Below are 20366 nucleotides of genomic sequence, written 5' to 3' on the forward strand. Positions count from 1 at the left end.
ATTATAGTTTAAAGTAATAAAGTATAATTAAAAAAAAAAAGATATTCTCTGTCTTCTTGGGTGCCCCTATTCCATGTGTTGGGTTCAAATTGACCCTGGTTAAATTAACCAATTACCCAAATTGAATAATTGGCCAAGTTACATGCAATGTCCAATTAAAAGGCACAACCACATTGCTAGTCTAGAGTAAATTATTATAGTGGAAACAAATTTGACATAGGCGATATGGTTATGATGAAGAAAACCTTCACAGAAAAAACACATACAGGTAAAATTTAGATCAATGCTCCCTAAAGAATCTAGTAACAAAGATTGAGTTTACAAGTATAAGGAATATTGCCCAATCTTGAAGTAACTACTTATAGTAGAACCTATTGACTTATTCAAGCCCAACTCCAACCTAGTTGGAGTACTCTTTTTACCAAACTTCTTCCATGTGCACGAATCTACCAATCCGGCTTGAACCTTACAGAAATCCTTGATTGATGCAATTAATTTTTGCGAAAGTTCTCCGCAGCAACATGCTCCAATATGAATGGTAGCAGCTCAGTACCAAAACTTAGGTGTACAAAGTCGCAACAACTTCTCAGTATACATGTGTTCTCTCTCTATGATAATGACTGTAAAACATGGCTTTTATACCTTTGGGAACCCTATTGCATGGATCCCTAAGACGGGCCAAGTCATTATAGGTTGAAACAAAAAATTATGTTTCATTTTCTTGTATCTTGATCGTTCGAGAGGTGTTGAGCCAAATATTGATATTAACTTGTAATTCTTGATTGGTTGACCTACTATCGAGGTGCAGTCAAGATACCAAATTCAAAAACTTCTTAAGCAATTAAATTTTTTTTTTTTTAATCAATTTTCTTGTGTCTCCAACAGGAATCTTCAATACACTTTTTGAGACTAAAAATTTAGACTCCAAATAGGAACTGGTTTTCCAACACATAAAAATAATGATCCTTACACCATGCACTTTTGCCATTGAATTTTAAAATCTCTTTTGACTATAGTTTTTTCAATGGTTGGATTGTAGAGCTTATAGCCTTTAATAATTAGATCATAACTTCTCACTCTTTGCTCTTCTATCAAATCGCAAGGTCTTAATTTCATAACTACTATACCTATCAACAATAGTTTAAACTTTTTAAATAATTTAAAAATCCTCTTAATTCTATTTTAGAAAGAAAAAAAAAATCATCTTTTGACTAAAATCATCAATGAAGAAAAGAAAATAGTTGTTTGTACAAAGCAATTATGGTTTCGGTCCACACACATTGTTATGAACAAGATACAGTGGCTTAGTTTCTTTTATAATAGCTTCTCTAAAAGCTATTCCTTGATTTCTTAACAATGATACATCTTCGTATATTTGGTCAGATGTTCAATGGAAGACAATTCCCTCACCATCTTATTTTTCCACCACAAATTGTAAGTCCAGCAAAATTTAAATGTCATCAGCACCTTGCCTATCACACTGTTTATGTAGTCCCTTGCCAACTACAATCCTTCAAGAGAATATCGTAGTCTTTTCTTAAAAGTTATCTGTTGAAACCTTAATTGGTGGTTTGCTATTTAGGTAATGGAAGTTGTAGTGGTTCTTTAGATAGGGTTGGGTTTAAGTTATATATGGTGTAACTCTAAACAATGTTACATCACCCAATAACTTGTTATTGAATTCATATTTTGAAAATCCCACATTTGGACTACATGTTCTATATGTTTTAATATGCATTCTAATTTTCATATCAATCGGATGTTATTTACTATTCGATTTGTAAAGTCATTTTTATGTATTAATTTAAACTACAAAAATTTAAATTTAAACAATTGATTTATTACACATCCGTTTGGCAAAAATTATTTTTGCCAACTTATTTTACTATTTAGCTTATTTTTACTACTATTCATGGATCTCATTGCACTTTTTGATACTATTCATGAGTCCTATTGTACTATTTCAGCTAACTTTTACCTTTTAGCTACAATACTTTTAGCAAAAAGTTTTCAGTTTCAGTAAAATAAGTGGATTCCAAACAGACCCTACATATTTATTAATATTTATCATCTTGAAGATTATATATATATATATATATATATATATATATATATATATATTGGATCCCAAAAAAATAATTTGGCTTTGACATGGCTTCTAGCTCTCTTTGTCTAATACTTAATCCATTAGTAGCATTACATTTATTAAACCTTTCACATTTACGTAGATTTAATTCCTAAACACTAAAGACCTGTTTGGATTTTTTTTTTTGGTCATCACTTATCACTCCTCACTCAATTTTCGTTGCTTATCACTCATCACTTAAAATGCCATAATTTCCTTTACCACACCCTCTTTGGCACCATCACTCAGTAATGTTTTCAAAAAAAAAAAAAAAAACTAAAAACACTGGGACCCACACACTAAACCAGTGTCAAATGACTTTTCTCTCTTTATTTTTCTCCTGCCTCTCCCCTTTGTTTTTCTTAGCTTTTCTCTTCGTTTTCCACTATTTTTCTCTGCTTTTCTCTTCATTCATGTTAACACATATTTCCCATATTCACTTATCCACAACAACTCAATAATTACAGAATACAAACCCACTTACAATTCACAAAGCTGAAACTCAAAAATACAAAGAAATTCCACAACCTGAACGTGGCGATGAAGAACCCACCTATAATTCATAGCAATGGAGAACCCAAGAAATCATGGCACTTGAAGTGGAATAAATAAGATTCACCTCCGATCCTGGCAATGGGGGGTCACCGCCATAGCCGCCGCTACAACCCACCACAACCACAATAGCAACATCAACATCAACAGCTATGACAACCTCGACGAACTCGAGAAGAAAAAAAAAAAGGAATGGTAACCTAGTGAAAAGGAAAGCAAAGAAGAAAAAAAGAAAAAAAAAAAAAAAACCCAGAAAAAACCCACACCCAAACCGGCAAGCAACCTACCAATTCAAGACCGAAATTCAAATCGTCCTTCAACACCAAACTCAGACGGATTCAAGCAACCCACCCCTTCAACCTTGTTTCTTGATTTTTATTTTTTATTTTTATTTTTATGGGTTTGAGATGAGAAAGGCGAAAAGGAAGGGAAAAAAAAAAGAATTGAGATGAGAAAGGCGAAGACGAAGGAAAAAAAAAAAAGTAAAAGAAAGAAAGAACGAATTGAGATGAGAATGGCGAAAAGGAAGAAAAAAAGAAAGAAAGAAAGACCGAATGGAAGAATAAAGAAAGAAGAAAGAAAAGAGGAGAAGAAAAAAAAAAAAAAAAGGAGAGTTAGTCAAAAGTTGCGGCTGGTGGGTCCCTTGGTGTATGTTTAATTACGAAAATGCTATTGAAAACAGAGTTTTGGAAACTGAAAACACCTAAAATGTGTTTTCAGTTTCCATAACTCATTACTCAAAAATTAGAGAATTGAGTTATGAGTTATGAGTGATAGAAACAAAAACTGGAAACAAAAACCAAACAAGCTTATCAGCCGTGGGACCCACATATTTTGAGTTATAAGCAATGAAAACACAAAATCCAAACAGCCCCTAATTCATCTTCAAAATTATTTTGTTAATAAGAATCATGTTTAATCACCTATAGATTTGTCTTCCCCCCAAGTTTCACCATACTTTCTTGTAGGGATGTTTTAGGCTCATATTGCACTTGTTTTGACATGGTATGGCTCTTGTCTGTACTAAATCCAATGTCCTCTAGGTATTTAATTAATATTGAAATTCAGAATCAACAGAAAATATCAAATGATAATTGGCATGTAGATGTCAGAATGGTTTCATTTCATTTCATTCTCTGGAAAAAAAATAAAAATAAAAGGAAGTTTAGCAGGAGAAAATGACAAGAAGGGAAAAATTAATGATGATGTTGAGATCTACACGGAGTTAAACAAAGCTTTGCAAAGTGGTGATTGGAATGCTGCAAAGGAGTTTCTTAATACCCATCCGCATGCAAAAAGTGCAAGAATCACAGATACGAACAAGACGGCTCTTCATGTTGCTGCTGAAGCTGGACATGAGCATATAGTGGAGGAGTTGGTGAACATAATGTCTGAAGAAAATTTGGAAATAAAAGATTTTGAAGGTTTCACAGCTCTAGCTCAAGCATCTTTTCGAGGAAGCTACCGAATGGTAGACTGCATGCTTGGAAAGAACAAGAACTTGATCAGCATGGGAAACGACGAGGGAAATATTCCACTTATTCTGGCCCTTTACAATGGGCAATTAGATTTGGCTCGTTATCTCTATTTGCTCACTCCACTGGAAATTCTAATGCCAGAAAATGGCACCATGGGGGCTGCAATTGTTTCCGAGGCTATATATAACAAAGCTTTGGGTAAGAATTAACTCTTCGTCTTAACTATCCATTGAGTGTTATTTTCTATTCGAAATTTTTGCTATATATGATTGATTAATTTCTTTGTCCATATGGTACAACACTATAGATATTGCTTTGGATTTAGTCAAGCTTTGTCCACGTTTGGCTATTGCTCAAGACAGAATTGGTTACTGTCCTTTGTACGCACTGGCTTGTATGCCTGATTATTTCCTAGGTGGGAATCAGCTCGTATTTTGGAAACGATGGATCTACTCCGGTTAGTACCACCCTTTTACTCTTGCTTTTCAATTATATAAATCGATGAATTAAGTGGAAAAAAAAAAAAACTATGAAAAAGGGGGCCTTGCGGGCCAAGCCCTTCTCCTCCGTATAGATCCAATCTATAGCCCAAAAGAAAAGAGAAGGCATGGTGTAAGGCTGTAGGCATTACAAGAGGCCCATTTGGCAAATGGATTTAATTTTATTAAGGATTTTTGAGTTAAGATGACGCAATAACGGTTTTTTGTTTATTTAGGGGAAAGGGGTTTTTGAAACTTGGAATATTTCTGAGTATCTTTTTCTCGAGTAATTATAGAGTTCTCATGGTGGACCACGTCATTTATGCATCATTCTACTGAAAGACTTCCACTTGTTTAAAATTGTTAAGTCAGTAATCAGTTTCTATTTAAAAAAAATTTCACCTCAGCAATTTTAAACAGGTGGAAGTCTTTTAGTAGAATGGTGGACTACGTCACTTTATCCACCATGGGGACCTTATTATTTCTCATTTTCCCCCTGTTTTATAATGGGATATCTTTTCATTCTTCATATCTTTTTCCACCTTTTTATATTGCGCTAATTACAGTAAGGGATGAGATATTTGAATTTTAAATGCCTTTATTAAAAACATAAAGAGGTGTGGAGCCCTATTAGATATGTTGTTAAACAGTCAAGTTCTTAAACATAGTCTTAAACATTATTCGAAATTTAAAAAATTAGATTTTACGTTAATAAATTGTTGATCCCTTCGATAGCATTGGAAGTGAATATAAGCATTTCAAAATATGAATTTAGACATGCTTATGGAAAAAGCATGCAAGAATAAGAAAAAAAAAATCCTAATTTAATTTTTTAGGAACGATATTAATTTATTTAAAAAATAATATGTAACATGAGTTTTTTTTTTTTGGGGGGGATAATTTGATAGTGGAAAGAGGGAATTTGAACCCTAGATATCTTGAAAACACCAAAATACTAATCAATTGAGCTAAAAGGCTTTTGGCATGTGAGTTATATTTTAAATTTGTTAGAATTCCTAGAAACTTGTCGTAGTTAAAGGAGTACAAGTGAAATGATGTCAATTTTCATTATCATAGTATTTGTATGCTTATGCGAAGTATTGGTTAATAATCCAAACTTATATGAAAACTAAAGAAGATATTTTAATAAAATATTTTTTTAAAATTAAATAGATAATATAATTCTAGTGATTAAGATATAATTTATCCAAATTTTTTATAAATTGTGTAAGTTTAGGTTTTATCAAATCCAAGAATTATAGTAGATTATAATTTATAATAAAATAGTGGAACTTCTTTAAGATTCTCGACAGTTTTGGTAATCCAATTTTTATTGGAATCGTATTTTAAATTTCTTGAAATTTAAGTAGACTTTGATTTATAACAAACTATCTTAATAATTTTAATATTTATAATGCGGTACATTGAGAAAGCACATCCTACAACAGATAATACTTAAGTCAAGTTGCATAGCACAAGCACAATGCCCAATTTTTATTATTAATATAAAAAATTATGACAAATTATAAATGATCAAAATAATTTAAAATAAATAATGATTTTTTTTTAGATATATAGAAATTTTTTATAATAGAATTTTAATAAGAAAAACATTTTTAAACATCTTACAACTTTGATTATAGAGTTTTTATAATTTTCTTGTGCTTAGAGGCTTAGAGCATTCACATACATTAATATATAGAGCTAAAATTTTTAGCTTTTAGCGCTCCAAACATTTAATTTTTCTATTTTAATACCACACTTAAACAATAAAACCTACATCTCATCTCTTATCACATCACCTATTAAAATAATATAAGCACTTATTAAAATAATAATCACACACCCACAAAAAGTCATAGCAATTCACGACCACCCACCACAATCATGGCAACCGCCACAACTCCTAGATACAAGCTCACCATCCAAAAAAAAAACCCAAAGCAAATCTTTCAAATAACCACAACTCTTTTTTTGTTGAAAAAAACACACAAACACAACTCAACAGCCACAAAACCCACCAACTCGCCATCCCACCAGGCAGCAGCTTGCCACCATCATTGCCACAAACGAAATCCACTAGATCAACCAAAACCAAAAAGCACCATATCAATAGAGCTTGGATTTGATCAAGAGAGAAAACCAGATAGCCACTGAAAGAAGAGAAAACTCACTCCAACCCACGAACCCATCACACCGCTAACCTGCCATAGCAATACTTATCCGATCCATGAACCCACAACACCACAAACCCACCTCTTAATCTTCATCGTTTGTCTCAGAGAGAGAGAGAGAGAGAGAGAGAGAGAGAAGCGGCGTGAGACAGAGAAGAGAAAATGTGAGCTTTTTTATTTTATTGAAGGAAGAGAGATAGTGTTAATAAAAAATGAGAGAGATTTTTATGCAAACTGGTTCTAGAAATTTTTATGCAATCCACTATATGGCAGTTAAAAAAACACCATCTACATGATTTATAGTCCATGACATTTATAATGAGTCATATGATTTACTAAAATAATACATGTGAATGACTTTTTTTAATTGTTGTGTATTGGGTTGTATAAAAATTCTTGCAATTGAGGTTGCATAAAAACCTTACTCATAAAATTTGGGTTTTATTTTTAGCAGTTTACTATATTGAATTGTTAAAAATATTCAGATTTAGCAACTTCGATAAAGCATGATTTTTGGTTCTATGAGTGCTAAATAGCTTTTTTGCTAAAATACAACCCTTAAAACATCCTATAATTAGAAAAATTAAGAGTACTTTTGTAAGAAATTATTTCTATAAGAGACTATTTTAATAATCGATAATGGCATGGATCTATTTTGAAATAGGAAATCTTAATTTAATGTTTTGGGAATGATATTAATTTATTTAAATTAATGTGTAATGTGAATTTTTTTATTTATTAATAATTCAATAGTTACAATGGAGAGAGGGAATTTGAACTCTAAATGTCTTGGAAACACTAAAAATACTAACAAATTAAATTTGTTAGAATTCTTAGAAAGTCGTTGCAGTTAAAGGAATACAACTGAAATGATGTCATTTTCTATATTATAGTATTTGTATGCTTATGCAAAGTACGGGCTAATCCAAACTTATATGAAAACAAAAGAAAATATTTTAAGTTAAAACGTTAAATATATAAGAGAATTATAGGGTTTAAAATATAATTTATCCAAATTATTTAAATAATAATTGTGTAAGTTTAGCTTTTATCAATTAAACTCTACTTATAGGGTTTATAATTTAAAATAAATAGTAAAACTTATTTAAAATTCTTGATAGTTCTTGTAATTTAATTTTTATTGGAATTTTATTTTAAATTTCTTGAAATTTAAGTAGAATTTAATTTATAAAAAAAACTATCTTAATAATTTTAATATTTATAGTATGGTTGGTTAAGAAAGCACGTCCTAATATAGATAATACTTAAGTCAAGTTGCATAGCACAAGCATAATGCCCAAGTATTTTATGACTAGTAACACTTACATTAAACCAAAATCATATTTCACAAGTATAATGTGTAATTACCAACTTAAATCAATGTAGAAAAAAATAAAAAAGAAGAAAGAAAGATGATTTCTACTCATATATAACATTATAATAATTTATTATTTTTATACATGAAGAAGAAAGCGACAGAAAATGTGAGTTAGTACATACAGAATATAAATGAGACTTATTATTAATTAACTTGTTTATATCTTAACCACATGATCATGTTACTTAAAAAGTTTTTTTTGGGGGGGAGGGGGGGTGGATTACTTAAAAAGTTGATTCTCAAAATAAAAAAATTAAAAAAAAATCACTTAGAAAGTTATATTAATATGATTGTTCGGAATTTGGTTATTTTTAGTACCTCATTTGCATAGTATTTATCAAAAGATATATATATATATATATATATTTTTTTAATAACTTTTATGTTAAATATGTCACAAGAGACTAAGGTTGAGTTTGACACCCACTTTTTACTAGCTTTTAGCTTAAACTTATTTACTGTTTGTGGGTCCCAAGTGAGTTCCACAAAAACCCAAGCTCATTCGTTTTGCATTTAGCGTTCCATATTACATGTATTCTCCTGCAAAGTTTTGGTCAAAAAGTCAGTTTAAATTAACTATTTGTGGGTCCCATTTTCTGATTTTTCCTCAAAATACTAAGTCCTTTTTTACTTACCGTGGGTCCTAGTGTCCCACTCTACTTTTATTTATTTATATTTTTATTTACAATACTTTTCAACAAAAAATCAATCAACTTATCTTATTTAACTTTTAGTTTTTATATACAGTACTTTTATTGAAAAACTAGATAAGCTATTTCAAAACGGACAATAAAAATTTTTTATTTAAAAAAAAAAAGCTAAAAGTTAGATTATTTACAAAAATGTTAAGAAAAAAAATAGGTCCTCTATATTTGCCCATATATGCATGGCTATGCTGAATGTAAATGGGGAGGAGGGAAGGAAGGAAGGAAAAAAGGGAGGAAGGGGTGAAGAATTAGACCATTATCTCGACAATAATGAGACAAGCTAGTATTTGCAGTGAACTAAGGGTTAAATTTGTTCTATACAAACTATATTACATAGTTTACACATACCTCAAAAAGCAATTGAAATTGTGACTTCACAACAATTTGCATGTAATAAACACCACTCCTAGGATAAAGCCAAATTGTAATAATATTTATGTTTCAAAATATCAATTTATCTTAGGATGTAGTGAAGTTTGATAATTTTGTGTGTGTGTTTTTTCCCCTTAAAGGTATCCATATTCAATCGGCTGGTCCCATCAATGAAATTCGTTTGAACATTCAAAAACCAGCGGGAAACCTAAGCAATGATAAAGAAATTATTGGATCAGGTATGTCACTATCCAAAGTTCTTTTTCTCAAGAATTGGGTTGTAAGAGCATTCATCTTGTATCTCTAAATTTTTCTCCAAAAAATTGAATTGGTCATGCAGGTATGCCTTCTGTTACTCCTGTAAACAATGAGTAATCTGATTTAGACTATTCAAAACCTTGTTCAAGAACAGAATTGGTCGGCTTAGCAAACCATTGTCTGCTATCTTGCTTCAATCCATAGAATGACTTGTTTAATATGCAAACTTTAACCTCCCCTTGCTGGGAATAGCAGTGACATAACCCAAAGGCAAATGCATATAGATCTCTTCATGAAGATCACCATGAAGGAATGCATTATTTACATCAAGCTGACTGATGTGCCAATCTCGAATTGCAGCCACTACCAAGAGTGTCCTAACAGTGACAAATTTGGCCACAAGGGAGAATGTCTCAAAGTAATAAAGCCCCTCTTGCTATGTACACCCTTTAGCAACCAGCGTAGCCCTATATCTTTTTCTATACTTTCATCAGCCTTGAGTTTAATTTTGTAAACCCATTTACAACTAATTGCTTGCTTGCCAGGAGTCAAAGAAGTGACTATCCAAGTATCATTAGTAGCCAAGACAGATAATTTAGCTTGCATAGCTTCTTGCCATTCAGGAAACTGAGGAGCTTGGTGATAGTATATGGGTTCAACATTGGTAAGTAAAGCAATACTGAATGCTTTTTGAGGATGGGTCAGTTTGGAGTAGGACAAGGACTTACAAATGGGATAAGCATGAGTAGGAAGATACAAAGGCAATCTTGAAGCCAAATGACAGTGATAATCTTGAAGATATGATGAAGGTTTATGAGGTCTGGTAGATTTCTTAGGTATAGGAGTATCAAGAGACTGATGTCTAGGTAAGACAGGATCTAAGTCTATAGGATCAGGTTGAAATTGTAAAAATTTTGCAAAATCAATTGGAAAAGGTTCTAAGATAGGATCGGGAAATGAAGAGACATAAGTATCAAGTATGGATGAAGAGTCTCTAAAAGGAAAAACATCCTCATGAAACTGAATATGAGAAACAAAGATAGACCTAGTAGCTAGATCTAAAACCTTGTAACCTTTAATGCTAGTAGGATGTCTAATAAATAGACAAGGTTGGGCTCTAGGATCAATCTTGGACCTGTGTTGTGAGAGTGTAAAAACAAAACACAAGGACCCAAAAGTTCTAAGGTGATCATATTCATAGGAAGGAGGATGATGAAACAAGTGCTCATAGGGGCTTTTATTATGCAATTAGGGACAAGGCAATCTGTTAATTAGATACGCAGCAGTTAACACACACTCACCCCAAAAAATGGATAGGTATTTGAGATTGAAATTTTAATGCTCTAACCACATGTAAAATATGTTGATGTTTCCTTTCAACCACTGAGTTTTGTTGAGATGTTGCTATACATGAAAACTAATGGTACATACCCTTAGATTTGAAAAATTTTAGTAACTTAAGATCAGGAGCGTTATCTGATCTAAAGCATTTGATTTTAGTATTAAACTAAGTGTTAACCATGGAAAATATGGTTAGCATCAGGAAAAGGTAACCGTTTTTGCTTTGCCAAAGGACATATGTACAAGTAAATTTCTCATTTTTATTAACAACAATTTGAGGAATACAATGAGATAATAGCAATTGCCTAGATATAGAGGGATGCCCCAATCTGGCATGCCATAGATGTAAATCTTGGCTTTTATGTTTTTACAAAAGAAAAGGAATTAAAACTTGTAGGTAAACTGCTGAAAGATTTTTCATACAAGAAACTTCTGAAATAATGGATGGAAATGTGAATGAAGGGTACGTAGTAAGAGTAGTGTCCTAGAGATATAGATTCTCCTTTGCTCTACCCAATCCAATTGTTTGCAATGGAAGTATGCCCTGGATAAAGCAAAGGGTATCCAAGAAGATTAAGCAACAAGAAACATTTCTTGTTAACTGACTCACAAAAATTAGATTAAAAGAGAAAGTAGGCACACAAAATACATTATGCAAGGAACGAGTAGATGTTAACTATACCATTCCTACATGTGTAACAATTGCCTTGTCACCATTTGGAAGATTAAAAGTAAGATTTACTACAGAAGTGATAGTAGTAAACTAGGAAATAGATTGAATCATGTGGTCTATAGCCCCTATATCTAAAATCCAATCTCGGGAAGAAATTAAAGAAGGGGCAATGAAATTGGATAAAAATACTAAATTTTCAAGAGATGATCAAACAAATTTCCTGCCATATGATCAAAAGTTGCAAAGTTTGAAGGCTGTAAATATGAACCTGAAGGCTGAGATTGTTTTATCACATTAGCAACTTGTGGTTTTGAGTTTTGAACCAATGTTGGTGATGCTTCAATGTCTTTGCTTGCAGTTCCCATTTCAGCAATCGAGAACTCAACATAGCCACATGTTTCATTAGCTCTTGACATTGTTATTGTTCTTGTGAAAGAATGAACCGAGGAGTTTCAAATGCAATTTTTTGTTTAGAACCATAGTAGCTGCAACAACTTGATGCATTTGACCTCCTCCCCTTCCTTTATTTCTATATCCAGAGGAAATCCATGAACCCTGTAGCACTTGTGAACAATGTGACCTTTTAAATCACAATAAGAAAAAATTGCACAATCCTTATTCTTGGAATTAAATCCATGACCATAAGAGCTTTCAGTTCAAGTAGCTAGCACAGCAGATTCAACTACAAAAGTATGCTTAAAACTACAAATTTTTGCTTTTTCTCTCGTTGAACTGGAAAGAAAACTTTGTTAATTGTAGGTATAGACTCAATTTATCAGAAATCAAAGAAAGTAGTGCAGCAAAGTGAATTATACGAGTCCAGAAGCCCAGATAGCTGAAGAGCTGATGCAGAGCTCAACGACAAGTAGTTTAAGCATAAAAACTACATGTAGTATAGTATTAGTTAGTGAACATGTGAGCTACACATGATTGACTTAATTGTACACCTCTGTTAGTTATTTAGGAAGTTTGTTAGATCAGTTAAGTTAGTTTTGGCTTTACTTAGTTGCTTAGTGTAGTATATAAACACTTGTAATTATCTGGTTCTACTCAGATCAATGAAATCATTTTCTCAGTAAATTTCATATTGTATCAGAACCTTCCTGCTCTATTTTCTCCCAAAATTTCTAGGGTTTGTTCTTGAGAGCTTTGAAGCTTCGTCAATGGCTGAAGCAACTAATACTTCATCTTCTTCCTCTGTGCAAGATCCTGCACTCGTAGAGGATATCTCAAATCCTCTATTTCTTCATCACGCTGAAAGTCCTAGAGCCATGCTTGTGTCTGAATCATTGATTGGTGAGAATTACCATGCTTGGATTTGTTCAATGAGGAAAGCATTGGTTTTCAAGAATAAGTTTGGCTTTGTCAATGGTAGTATTACTCTCTCTTCACCATTGATAAAGACTCCAGCAACAGTTGATGCTTGGATTCGCTGTGACAACATGGTAGGTTCTTGGTTGATGAAGGCTGTGTCACCTCAGATTCAAGTGAGTATCACCTACAAAGACACTGCTCTGGAAAGCTGGAATGATCTTAGAGATACACATTCTCAAGGGAATGGACCTAGGGTTGTCCAACTTCAAAAAGATATAGCTTCAATGTGTCAGGGTTAGTCTTCAATTACCAACTATTTTACTCAGTTGAAGCTATTTTGGGATCAACTTCAGAATTTTAGGCCTACTCCTACTTGTTCTTGTGGAAAGTGTACCTGTAATTTGCCTCAGAAGCTTGAAGATCTTCGTCTTCAAGAATCAGTCATGCAATTTCTGATAGGGCTCAACGAGTCATACTCTCAGAGCAAAGGACAGATCTTGTCAATGGAACCATTGCCAACCATTAACAAAGTCTACTCCTTGTTCATTCAAGAAGAGAGGCAAAGGAGTGTAGGGCTTGACAATTCTATTCACATAGAGTCTACTACTCCAGCAGTGAAGGGTTCTAATGTCAATTCCAATTTTCCAGGATTCTTTGGTAATTTTGGTGTTTATGGAGGAAAGAATTCCAAAGGCAGAGACAGACCTATCTGCACTCACTATGGGAAGCTGGGACATGTCATGGAAAAATGCTTCAAGCTACATGGTTTTCCTCTAGGCTTCAAACCTAAAGGCAAGAACTTTATGGTAAATCATGTCAATGTTCAAAAGGCTTGTGCAGACAATGGTCCTACATTTGCTACTTTCCCTTTCACTTAAGAGCAATGTCAGCAATTTTTTACCATGTTAGGGACTTAAATGCAAGTTGTTCATCTCAACTTTGGTGGCAAGGAGACTTAGTTTAATATGGGCAAAAAGGAAGCACACATGGCCAACAATGTGATTAAGTCTAATCCAGTTGTTCCTTCTTCTTCTAGTACCACATATGCTCTCACCATGGCAGGTATGTTAAGTTCTACTTGTCCTGATTTGAGGCATTTTGTATTTTCTGCCCAAATTGTACACAGAATAGCTTTTGGTGGTAATACATGGGTCATTGACACTGGAGCAACAGATCATATAGTGTATTCTTTTCATCTATTAACTGATTTTACTGCTGTTAATTGTCTGGTTGAACTTCCTAATGGTGAGACTGCTTTAGTAACTCATATTGGCTCTATATGTCATTCTGAAAATCTGATCTTAACCAATGTACTTTGTGTTCCATCTTTTTCTTTCAACCTTTTATCAGTTAGCCAACTCACCAAGAAAATGCAATGCTGTCTCATTTTCTTATCTACTTTTTGTTTCATTCAGGACCTTAATTGCTAGAGGACGATTGGTGTGTGTGAAGTTCATGATGGGTTGTATCTCCTTCAACATAGCCCTTCTGATACTCATGCCATTCCAACTCAGTCCTAGGCTACTCCATCCTTCCAATTTGTTTTTAATTATGTTTTCCATTCCATTTTTAGTACAAATAAATCTCATGTAATCAATAATGTAAAACTTCTAGCTTCTGTCTGGCATTCCAGACTTGGGCATCCCTCTGATGCTAAGATTTATGTTTTGAAGAATGTACTTCCTGATCTCACTTCTATCTCTAATGAAATTTGTGAAATTTGCCCTTTAGCTAAGCATAAAAGGCTTCCTTTTCCTTTTCATAATCATGTATTTAAATTTCCTTTCGATTTGATACATTGTGACATTTGGGGTCCTTATGTGGTACCTACTGTTGTAGGTCACAAGTATTTCCTTACCATTGTTGATGATTGTACTAGATCAACTTGGGTTTATCTTATGAAATCTAAGTCTGAAACTAGATCTCTCTCACAATCCTTTTATACCATGATTAAAACTCAATTTGGTAAGTCTATTAAAGTCTTTTGGACAGACAATGGACTTGAGTTTCAAATGATTGACTTCTTTAAGTTTCATGGCATCATTCATCAATATAGTTGTGTTGCCACTTCACAACAAAATTCTGTTGTGGAGAGGAAATATCAACATATACTTTGTGTTGCTAGAGCTTTAAGACTTCAATCAAATGTTCATATTGCTTATTGGGGTGATTGTATCCTCACTGTTGTACATCTTATAAATAGACTCCTTTACCCTCTTTTGAATAACAAATCTCCTTTTGAGCTTCTTTACAATCAACTTCCAGATTATTCACATCTCAAGGTGTTTGGTTGTCTATGTTTTGCTTCTACTCTCTCTCACAATAGAGGCAAGTTTGACCCTAGGGATCTTAGGCATGTTTTCTTGGGGTATCCTTTTGGGGTTAAGGGAAATAAACTCTTGAATTTACAAACCAAGTCTTGTTTCATTTCTAAAGATGTTCTTTTTCATGAATTTGTGTTTCCCTTTAAGTCTCTTCCTGCTTGTGTTCCTTTATCTTAAACTGATCCCTTTTATCATGATTGTTTTCCTAATGCTCCATCTCTGCCTATCACTGATTCTATTCATCATTCTGCTCCTACCCTAGACCCCTAAGCTCATATTGCTCTACTATTCTTGAAGAACATTTTATTGATCTTCTTAAGGATTTGTCTATTTTTGTTCCTAATGACATTACTACTCCCATTCCTGATCTTTCTCCTTCTTCTTTGTCCATAAAACCTGTCCATGCTCCTCATTCCCTTCTAGCTAGTCCTATTCTTTGTGATCCTCTCCCTAGGAGGTCTACTAGAGTCTCTAAACCACCTGCTTATCTTCAAGCCCATAAGTGCAATGCTGTTTCCACAAAATGCCCTATTGCCAATTATATTTCTAGTCACAAACGCTCTCCTTCTTACTCTCATTTCTGCGATAGTATTTCCACCATTCAAGAGCCACAACTTTACCATTAAGCAGTTGGTGATCCTAATTGGGATGCTACCATGGCAGCTGAACTTCAGGCTTTAGAACTCAATAACACTTGGTCTCTTATTCCTTTGCCTCCCAATAAAAGGGTTGTTGGGTGTAAGTGGGTCTTCAATATCAAATACAAGTCTGATGGTAGTGTAGAGAGATACAAAGCAAGGTTGGTTGCCAAAGGTTATACTCAACAGGAGGGTTTGGATTATACTGAGACCTTCTCTTCTATTGCCAAGATGGTTACTATTAAGCTTTTCTTGCCTTTGGCTGCTGTGCAAGGCTAGACGCTTCACCAATTGGATGAAAATAATGCATTTCTTCATGGTGATTTGCATGAAGAAGTGTATATGTGTCTTCCTCCAGGCCTGCCCAGCAAGGGGGAGCTTGTGTGCAAATTGAATAAGTCCTTGTATGGTCTTAAACAAGCCTCAAGGCAATGGTATTCCAAGTTTTCAACCAGTCTACTGCAACATGGTTTTTTGCAGTCTAAGGTAGACTACTCTTTGTTCACCAAGCACTCAAGAGTTTCTTTCATGGCACTCTTGGTATATGTTGATTATATACTCATTGCCAGCAATGATCCTCAATCTGTAGCATACTTGAAGGTTGTCTTAGATAAGCATTTCAAATTGAAAGACCTAGGTAGTCTGAAATACTTTTTGGGTTTGGAAGTGGCTAGGTCTGAGAAAGGCATTTCATTATGCCAGAGAAAGTATGCCCTTGAAGTGATCAATGATGTGGGAATGCTTGGATGTAAGCCTGTTAAAACTCCCATGGAGGTCAATCTGAAATTAAGCAAAAATGAAGGCAGATTATTGGCTGATGTTGGTATGTACAAAAGATTGATAGGGAGGCTGCTATTTCTTACTATTTATAGGCCAGATATCACCTACTCAGTGCATAGGCTGAGCCAGTTTATGTCTAAGCCTAGAGAGCCTCACCTCAAGGCAGCCTATAGGGTAATTCAATATCTTCAAGCCACTTCAGGACAAGGCTTGTTGTTTTCAACTCAATCCTCCTTACACATCAAAGCCTTTGCAAATGCAGATTGTGCTGCATGCATTGATTCTAGGAGTTCCATCACAGGTTACTGTGAATTTCTTGGTGACTCTCTGATTTCTTGGAAGTCTAAGAAGCAAAATACAGTTTCAAGGTCCACGGTAGAAGCAGAGTACAGAGCAATGGTTGTTGCAGTGTGTGAAGTAACATGGATTTTGTATTTACTTAAGGATCTGAATGTTAAACACAATCAAGCTGCCTTATTGTTCAGTGATTCTCAAGCAGCAATCCATATAGGCACTAATCCAGTATTTCATGAGCGTACAAAGCATATTAAGATAGATTGTCACATTGTGAGGGATAAGGTGCAAGCAGGAGTTATAAAGTTAATGGATATTAGAACTCAATATCAATTAGCTGATTTGTTGACAAAAGCTTTGAATTGGAATCAATTTTCTGGTCTTCTTACCAAGATGGGCATCTCCAACATTCTTTCTCATGATGTCCATCCTGAGGGGGAGTATCAGAAATCAAAGAAACTAGTGCAGCATAGTGAATTACACGAGTCCAAAAGTCCAGATAGCTGCAGAGCTCAATGTCAAGTAGTTTAAGCATAAAAACTACATGTAGTATAGTATTAGTTAGTGAACATGTGAGCTACACGTGATTGACTTAACTTTACACCTCTATTAATTAGTTAGGAAGTTTGTTAGATCAGTTAAGTTAGTTTTGGCTTTACTTAGTTGCTTAGTGTAGTATATAAACACTTGTAATTATCTGGTTTTACTCAGATCAATGAAATCATTTTCTCAATAAATTTCATACAATTAAAAGAATCTGCCTTCTAATGCATGCCCATGAGAAATTGAAGAACATATTCTTCTTGAAAGATATCGTGTACCTTCAGCATAGCTCCACAAGGACAAGCAGGGAGGATTCAGTAATTGACTAATTCTTCTCACAAAAACTTCAGCTCTCCAACAGTTAGTGAACCTTGAGTGTGACAAGCTAAGGCTTTCTTCAATTCAAGAAGTCTTTGACCATTTCTCTGAATATATCGCACATTTTAGATCTTTACAAACTTCATGAGCTATATCACCATGTCATTACACTTTTAAGCTTGGAAAAGAGGAGAATCAGGATTCGATGGTTCTGGAATGGATCCATCAACAGAACCCAAATTGTTCTTGGCTGAGAGTGCCTTGGTCATTGAACTATATATGTTGGATAATTCTCTGTTGAAAGCAATTGTGAGACCAAAATGAGTCAAGGATTTTCTCCACCGTGAAGAAAATATGGACTAGAAGGTTGATAAGCAATCGGAGATGAAGAAGAAGATCCTTTTGGAGGAGGCTGAGAATTCTCACTTGTTGCCATCGAAATCTCTCAAGAACAAGAATTCAAGCTTTTACAAGGAAAAGATAAAAAGCAATGAACAAAGAAAAGAAAGAAAATTTTCACAAAAGAGTGCAGAAATGTGAAAAATGCTCTGATACCATATTGAGAATCATAATGTTTGGGAGAAAGTAAAATAGAGAGAGAAAATGTTGTAAACTGTGATATGTTAGAAGGATACAATCATAGAAATTTGTTCTTTAAATACATAATTAGAGAACTGGGAAATTAGGAACTAACAGCTAAGAGTTTGTAGACGTTGCCAACTAACTTCCACATTTTAATTTTAAGCTTATCTACATATTGTATAGCCTATACAAATAAAACTACTTGTCGCTTAAGCAAATAATAGCTTCAGTGGCTTGTCTTCATGCTTCTGCATCTGTGCTTGTATTCATGCTTGCACCATCTCTTAACACTATTTTAGAGAGAGACCAATGTGATGACTAACATTGACAATCAAATTTTGTGATTTTTTTTTTTTCAATTAGGATTACTACTCCATGTTTCCTTTCGAGGCTTTCATCATAGAAAACAGTGATGAAAGCATTTCACAACAATGTGAAATTATAGGATGGAAAATAATGAAATTTAAATTTTAGTATTTAATTTGAAATTAGGATTAAAATTTAGGGTTTTACATATATATATATATATACACACATATAATCATCTGTTCTGATATAGAGTAATAATTTTCAAATACACAATTGAGCAAGGTTTTAAATTGCAGGGCTATCTTCATCGAGCCAACTAGTTTCAAATCTCCGAACTCTTTTGGGTATTGTACTTTACAACTCAATTTATTATAATTCCTTAGGTACAATAAATTTGATTATATAATTAAATTTAAACATATAATTGTTTTGAATTATATATATTTAAAAATAATAACACTATTTGTGTTTTATTAGTTAATATAACTATGTGTTTAAATTTAATTGGAAATTCTATTGTACTAAACCTAAAAAATTATGTCTAAGTTTTGCACATTAATTTAACTAGCTTGTAACCTTATGCTTATACATGAATAAATTTTAAAATATGCAATTAGATGTATAGTATAATTCTTCCATAAATAAATATTGTCAATATTATATTTTGCTAACTCTTAAAAAAATCATTTTAAATTATCATTTGGTAAAAAGTAAAAATTTTAGTGCTTGTTTATTTTATATTAGAGGAAAAAAATTATGTTACATCTTAACTTATGTTATTGTGATGTAGTAAATTTATTTCATGCGTGCATTTTTCAAATAAAATATGAACAACTAATTTTTAGAACATAGTATACTTTGTCATTCAATTTTATATTTGAATAATAATAAGTTTTTGAAAGAAAATATAGGTTTTAAATATATTGGGAGTAATTTCAAATGGGATCTAAATAGAATGAGCTAGAAGTAGTTTTAGATGGACTTAAAATAGTTTTAAATTGTTGCAAGTATTACACATTCAAAATTTTTCTAATGAGATGGAATGACATTAAGCACAAATTAAGGCCCATTTAAAATATAGGGACACCTAGCATAAAATTACTCATCCATTGTACCACCAACATCTCAAGTTTGATATTATGTAGCTCTAACTCTAGTTATATAGTTGCAGTTTATTAGTATTACTATTTCATTCTATTTAGGTTAAACTACAAACTACACCTCTAAAGTTTGGGAGTGTTGAATTTTACACCCTAAAATTTTAAAATTTGAATTTTACCACCTAAAGTTCTATTCCGTTTGCATTAATAGCTTCTCCATCTATATTTTTCATTAAGTGTCACATAAAATTGCCACATGCATTCAATATATACAATAAAATGATGACACATCATTTTTGTAGCCTAAAAAAAATTAAAAATGACATGGAACAATAAAATTAATGTGGCATTTGATGGAAATATGGATGTGCGCAGCGGAAAAATCACAGATCTACTTCATTCATAAAAGTTAACACCTACTATAAAAGTTTCAGAATTTGAGAACAAGAGAGTGTACCTTGAAGCGATGAATTTCAAAACCGAAGATCAGAAGCGCTTGGGAACACTTTCAATCTTCACTCCAATTCCACTAATGCCCAAGATGTGTGGTCTCTCAATCAGTTTCAAAGGAAGAATGTCAAGGAGTGTCTAACACTACTTGCACCACTACACAATATTGTTCTTACA

The 20366-nt window shown here is 33.1% G+C and overlaps 1 protein-coding gene across 1 annotated transcript in view; it reads left to right on the forward strand.

The window, feature by feature from the left end:
- The first annotated feature begins 225 nt into the window (after window positions 1-225).
- Window positions 226-20366, forward strand: part of LOC142616465 (uncharacterized) — a 36456-nt gene continuing 16315 nt past the window's right edge. Inside the window, exons 1-4 of the mRNA XM_075789318.1 lie at window positions 226-268; window positions 3838-4353; window positions 4463-4612; window positions 9406-9504. Of these exons, the coding sequence (XP_075645433.1) occupies window positions 226-268; window positions 3838-4353; window positions 4463-4612; window positions 9406-9504 (808 nt within the window). The remainder of the gene's footprint in view (window positions 269-3837; window positions 4354-4462; window positions 4613-9405; window positions 9505-20366) is intronic.

The sequence above is a fragment of the Castanea sativa genome, chromosome 11 (assembly GCF_040712315.1).
Source record: "Castanea sativa cultivar Marrone di Chiusa Pesio chromosome 11, ASM4071231v1".
Lineage (NCBI taxonomy): Eukaryota > Viridiplantae > Streptophyta > Magnoliopsida > Fagales > Fagaceae > Castanea > Castanea sativa.